General features: G+C 30.9%; 1 protein-coding gene across 1 annotated transcript in view; it reads right to left on the minus strand.

The window, feature by feature from the left end:
* LOC139523908 (inositol 1,4,5-trisphosphate-gated calcium channel ITPR3-like) overlaps positions 1 to 5,565 on the minus strand; it is a 106,448-nt gene extending 100,883 nt beyond the window's left edge. The window contains exons 1-2 of the mRNA XM_071318302.1: positions 5,410 to 5,565; positions 3,339 to 3,465 (exon numbers count right to left, since the gene is read on the minus strand). Of these exons, the coding sequence (XP_071174403.1) occupies positions 3,339 to 3,445 (107 nt within the window). The 5' untranslated portion in view covers positions 3,446 to 3,465; positions 5,410 to 5,565. The remainder of the gene's footprint in view (positions 1 to 3,338; positions 3,466 to 5,409) is intronic.
* Positions 5,566 to 6,000: the final 435 nt, after the last annotated feature.

The raw sequence follows: 6,000 nt of genomic DNA on the forward strand, positions 1-6,000 counted from the left end.
ACTAGTAGAGGAAAAGCACGTATTAATAATTGTCATTAGAAAAGTGCATGGTTAGGTGCATGTAATATTAAGAAAATTGAAAAAGAAAACAAAATAAAAATTCTTAAACAACAGAAAAGAAATAAAATAAAGGACATTTGAAATTATAGTCTTATCAATGAATTCAGCAGAATTGCATATTTTCAATACGAGGAAACTAAATGTAGAAGTTTGTTTCGACAATCTTAAAATTATTAAACGTGTTGTTTTCAATTTTTTACACCACTGGGTCGATACCTCTGCTGGTGGACTATCAGTCTCCGAGGGTATCATCAGCTCAGTAGTCAGTACTTATAATTAGGTACTGACAAGATTTAACAAACTTGACTAAAATTTTCCGTTTATAAATTTTGAAATTATTAAGAAACTAAGGTTTCATCTCCCTCAGGCAAAGTTGGCTTCAGATGGATTTGGCTAATACTTTTAGGTATTTCTGATATGTTGCTCTTCAACGGTTTCGGTACTTATACATCTTCGGATTTCAAATGTTTGGCTTTGAGCGTTCCTGATGAAGATAAATCCAGAAGAGTGCTTCGGACACAAGAAATTATGAAACGTGATATTTTTCTCGTAACAACCAATTTTTTTATTGTTTATTGGGAACTTAACGATCGCGCACATCCTATTAATCTAGAGTAAAATAGCTTCTCTATTTCTTGATATAATCCTCGAAATCGACACATATGGACGGCTTCATACTTGAATCTATGAACAACGTGATGATTTCGTATTTCTTATTGTCAAGACCATACATAGCAAATCGTCGTTCCATCATGAAAATATGTCAGTTCGTTACGTGCATGTATCTAAACAGATGTATGGAGATTATCAGCAGTGGTAGGATCCTCATACAAAAATTTCTCAAAGTTAATAGAAATAACGACTGACATCAAAACAGCATAAGTTTTACGGCCAATATCAGGAATTGATTTATCGAAACGATTTATTGGTGTCGCAACTCACTTGCGACCTGTTTTCATATATGAAGTTATTTATTATGACATTTTGACTAGGTGTGAACTTGGATGCCAGGTGAAGCCGATTACACTGGCAACGCAACCGATCTACTTTTGTAGTTTATGGGATCAAATTTTTATTGTAAATTTTGTTTATTTGTCCTAATCGGTAAACTACTTTCGCCTTAATATATGATACTAGAGTTACTAAAAACCAAATTGGTGTAACTTACGTTTCCCTCAGTTTTAGTTTGTTACCCCGATTTTGTTTTTTGTCCATGGATTTATGAGTTTGAACATCGGTATACTACTGTTGCCTTTATGTATCATAAAAAGTAAAATCACAGAAATACTGAACTCCGAGGACAATTCAAAACAGAAAGTCCCTAATCATATGGCATAATCAAAAGATCAAACACATCAAACGCATGGATATCAACTGTCATATTCCTGACTTGGTACAGGCATTTTCTTATGTAGTTAACTTTAGTTCTCTTTCCGTAGTTTTTGACCAATACCTTTTTATATCTTCAAACCTTTCATTTTTCCTACAAGTTATCAGCTATAGTTTTACAGAAAATGTTCTTTGAAGTTTCCTAAATGTTACAGTAACGATCCGTAGAGTTATTTAATTGTTATCATTGTACCGCTACAGAATCTACAAATAGTTATATTATCTCTAATAAAGACAAACAATTTATGTCTGTTTGATAACATTACATCGTCTAAAGTAAAGAATCACTGTATAAACATTGAACACAACTGAGATAGACAAGAAATAACTTTCATCCAAATTAATCTTGACATTTAGATCAAGTTTGAACATGGATATTTGTTAACCCAAAGACTTTTACACACACCAATTTGATTTGTTACCAAAATTGTTTGCATACAATATCGACAATATGTTATATGTCATTAATGTCCAAGAAAACCACAAATAGTAAGGGAAATAAGTGGATTAAACAATGATGGAGCATGAATTTCAATAAAACTGAATGCTTAAAGTGTCAATTGATGGCCGTACCAAAGAAGGAATTAAATATTTTGACATCATACCAAAGAAAAAGAAAATATAGTGTCAAGTTTGTCAATTTTTTAAAGATGCGGTAAAAAAAGGGCATGTATGCATATATGTGACATTTTTATGTTTTTAAATGATTTTTTAACATTTTCTGAATCATGAAATCAAAGAAAATGACGTCACCAAGGCAAAGTAAGTAAGTTTGAAACTATATATAGATAAACTAGGGTTTCAACTCCCTCATGCAAAAGTTACCTCAGATGTTTGTTTTGATTTTTTGACTTTCATATATTTGACTTTTAGAGTTCACGATGGAGATACCGATGAAAGTAAATCAATTAAAGTGATCCAGAAGCATGACATTTATAGTGTGTTATTTAATTTTTTTACAGTACTGGGTAGATACTGGTTGTGGTGGACTTTCAGTCCCAAAGGTATCATTATATAAGTAGTTAGTACTTCGGTACTGACATGATTCATAACACACCTTTCAAAAATTGTCAGTAAATAAATTTTGAGTTTATGAAAAATCTGCTGTCCCAGCTCCTTCAGACAAAGTTGACCTTATATTGATTTGGTATTTTTATAAGTATTTCTTTTTCGGTTTTGTACATTATTAGCTTTCAAATACAATCAACGTTATTTCGAGTCGAAGGGACTGTATTCGACTTATCCGAGGTTCGACTCATCCGAGGTCGAGTGTTGCGAATTTTTTTTGGAATGAAAGAATTACAGCATGAAATTTGCTTCACAAGATATTTTGAACAGTGTGCCTTTTTTACATGACACGTAATGACTGTGTATTCATTTTCCATATTTATTGTCATTCATGAAATTTATACACACAAATACAGACACAAAACATTCACAAATAAAATAGATACGCAAAAACTTACAAAGTCAGTCCTATAAATTATGAAATAATTCGTTGAACTAAAGTTCAAAAAGATTTCGGATGTTCGAAGGTCTTCCTGCATTTAATTGATATAAAATGATCAAAAAAAGCGTTTCGGGCGAATGAAATTCATAACGTGTGGTTTTCCTTTTCATAGCACCGAGTCGATTCCGCGGCTGGTGGTCTATCAGACAACGAAGTTATCATTAGCTCAGTGGTCACTACCTCGGTATTGGCATGATTTATAACAGACCTTCATAAAAAAAATTTGTCAGTTAATAAGTTTTGAAATTATAAAGAAAAGAAGGTAATAACTCCCTCGGGCAATTTTTACCTTTAATGTATGGATCTCTAAAGGGATCGGATGAATTGTGCATACTTGACATATTTGACAAGCAAACACTACATAAAACGTATCGTTTACCTTGATTGGACACTGTAAGCATATCCTTCTGTTTCTACAGAGTATAACGCAATCTGGTCTCCTACACAAAGGTATTCACCCATCTGATGATTTGTCATCAACATCATTTTGTCTTCTTGTAGAATATCTAAAATAGATTTTAACGAGTACTGAAACATAGTTTGAATAATGAGAATATAAAAACGTATACAATAAGGGATATAAGTGCCCACTAGGCTTAGATATCGCAATACTGACGCCGAAACAACATGTCGCGATCAACTTTGTATACATCTATACCAATTTGCTTTCTTGAAATGTGTATCATACGGAATGTTTGAATATTCAGCTCAAGAAAGGTATATACACACATTTTTTATATGTAGGTAAAGTACAAATGTTTAGTTTGAATAATAAACTTAGCTTGAATCTCAAATATGAACAAAACATATCACGTTTATGACACGCATTTCTGATTTATCATAGATCACACACGCTCAAAATTTAAAATTTATTAATCACATAATTAAAAAAGGGAAAACAGACCTGAATACTGTCAGGACACCTTAATTTTCAAATGTTTAGTTTAAGAAATGTTATCACATACTCTAATATTGTTTTGGGCTTTAAATGCGGTGACTACATCACATTTTTATTGAAGTAGGACAGGTGTTCAGCATCATCTTGGTCTTTAGAGATAGACTTAGCCTTATGGCCATCCTGATTCTCAATGAATGGGAAAGATTAACAGTTGCATCCAGGAGGTTAAGACGTAAGTCAATATTGAGATCCTGTATTGCAGTATAAGCGCTATAAAAGATGATTGAATCAGACTGGTCTTAAACAAGTAGGTATTTCAGGCGAATTACAATGGATTATTTTTTTATGACGGATATTTCATACATTTGTGGCATCAAGACATTTGATGGCAAATTAAAAATGAAATAAAACTTTGGAGACATTACACTGAAATCGACATCATTTCTCTTCATTATAATCCATACAAAAGCTTCATCTCTAAACTTAAAACACAATAGAGATAAGTAACTTTTTAACTAAAAAATCCTTAGAGAATAAGTAAACTCAAAACAATTAATCGGAAAAATTACTCTTCTGTGCAATTTCAATAAAGTGAATGTATAGCGGAAAATAGTAGGAAATTCAAATATAATTAATATGTTAATAAATTAACTGCAAAAACGATGCTTTTCAGTCGTATCATTTTAAAAATTCATTAAGTCAAGATGAACACATGTATTGACGTTGTTTAGTGTAAAATGTAACACAATATCACCGAAACAAACTTTCACTCCCTAGAATTGATTATTATATACCTAACCAAGCTTTTCAAACGCGCTCATTTTTACCTAACTTTTTTATTCTGATTTTTAACAAATTTTCGATAGTCAACATGCAGGATTCTGTTCTTTGAATAGAGATGGTTTTTAAAAAAGTGTTAAAATGAAATTCTGAAAATTTATTGCTAGCATGTGTCTTGTGTTTTTGTTTTGTTTTATAGATCGTTAATGTAACTGTTGAATTTCATATTCCACAATCGACGATCGTTTAAGTTAAAGTAGGACACTAATTATCTTTAATAACACAGGCCAGACTTTTTGGTAACGTTTATCTGCTAAATAACACCAATCTTAATACGGCTTAACTACATATGAAATTCAAGATTCTTATTAAGTCTATTATTATCAGTGTAATTGTAGCTTAGCAAACCTTATTTTTGGATTTTATCGGTGTTGTATGTATATCATGAGATAGTTGAATTAAAGACTAACCAAATACAGTATATAACATTAGTTTCAATATAAGACTTTTCTGAGATTCAGGAGAAGACCATTTTTGATACACAAAAAGTTTAAAGCAAATTAGTTATTCGGTATAAAATTCATATTATTGAAATTCATGATAAAAACATACATGTTGACTTTGAACAAAATCATAACTGACGAAAAACAAATACAGTAACATAAGATGGGACTTGCTAATTTTTTTTTAATTAAAAATAAACTTACTGACAATTAAGTACAAATTTTAAAAAACTAATAGTTAGAAGTATTTTATTTAAAAAAGAACTTACCCAAGTTGTAACAACTATGTATATTCCATTCCTATTTCCATAAAATATCTTTTCATCTTAATTAGTTCTTCACTTTTAGAGTAATGTTTGATATCATTGTGTACCAACAGAAAACGCAGAAAACGAAACAATAAAATTGAACTATCTCTATACAACGTATTAGACTATTGAGCTTAATTAGATTGATCACACGCCTTGGGATGTCCTATTCGACACAGAGCCTGCCTTATACATAATGCATCTTGTAATTACTTCAATATCAAAGTGGATTAATGCATTTGCAGCAACCATAAATTTATTTTAAAATAAAATACATTTTCCAAGTATTTTCTGTTATATTGATATTGTATACATTTTTACTCAAACTACCTTTTACTTACAGAACATGAAAACTATTCGAGTTTATGTCACGATACTCAGTTAAACAATTAAACAATACTTCTATTTATCGCTAATTTCGTAGAGTCGAGGTATCAAAATGACTAGCCAATTTACGTATTGATTTGATAATATGTTTTATTGTATCATTATGATTCTAGACTCCTCATGTAATAAAGCTGAGGAGGAGGAGTACTCACAACCTTAGTTCAT

Source organism: Mytilus edulis, chromosome 5 (assembly GCF_963676685.1).
Source record: "Mytilus edulis chromosome 5, xbMytEdul2.2, whole genome shotgun sequence".
Lineage (NCBI taxonomy): Eukaryota > Metazoa > Mollusca > Bivalvia > Mytilida > Mytilidae > Mytilus > Mytilus edulis.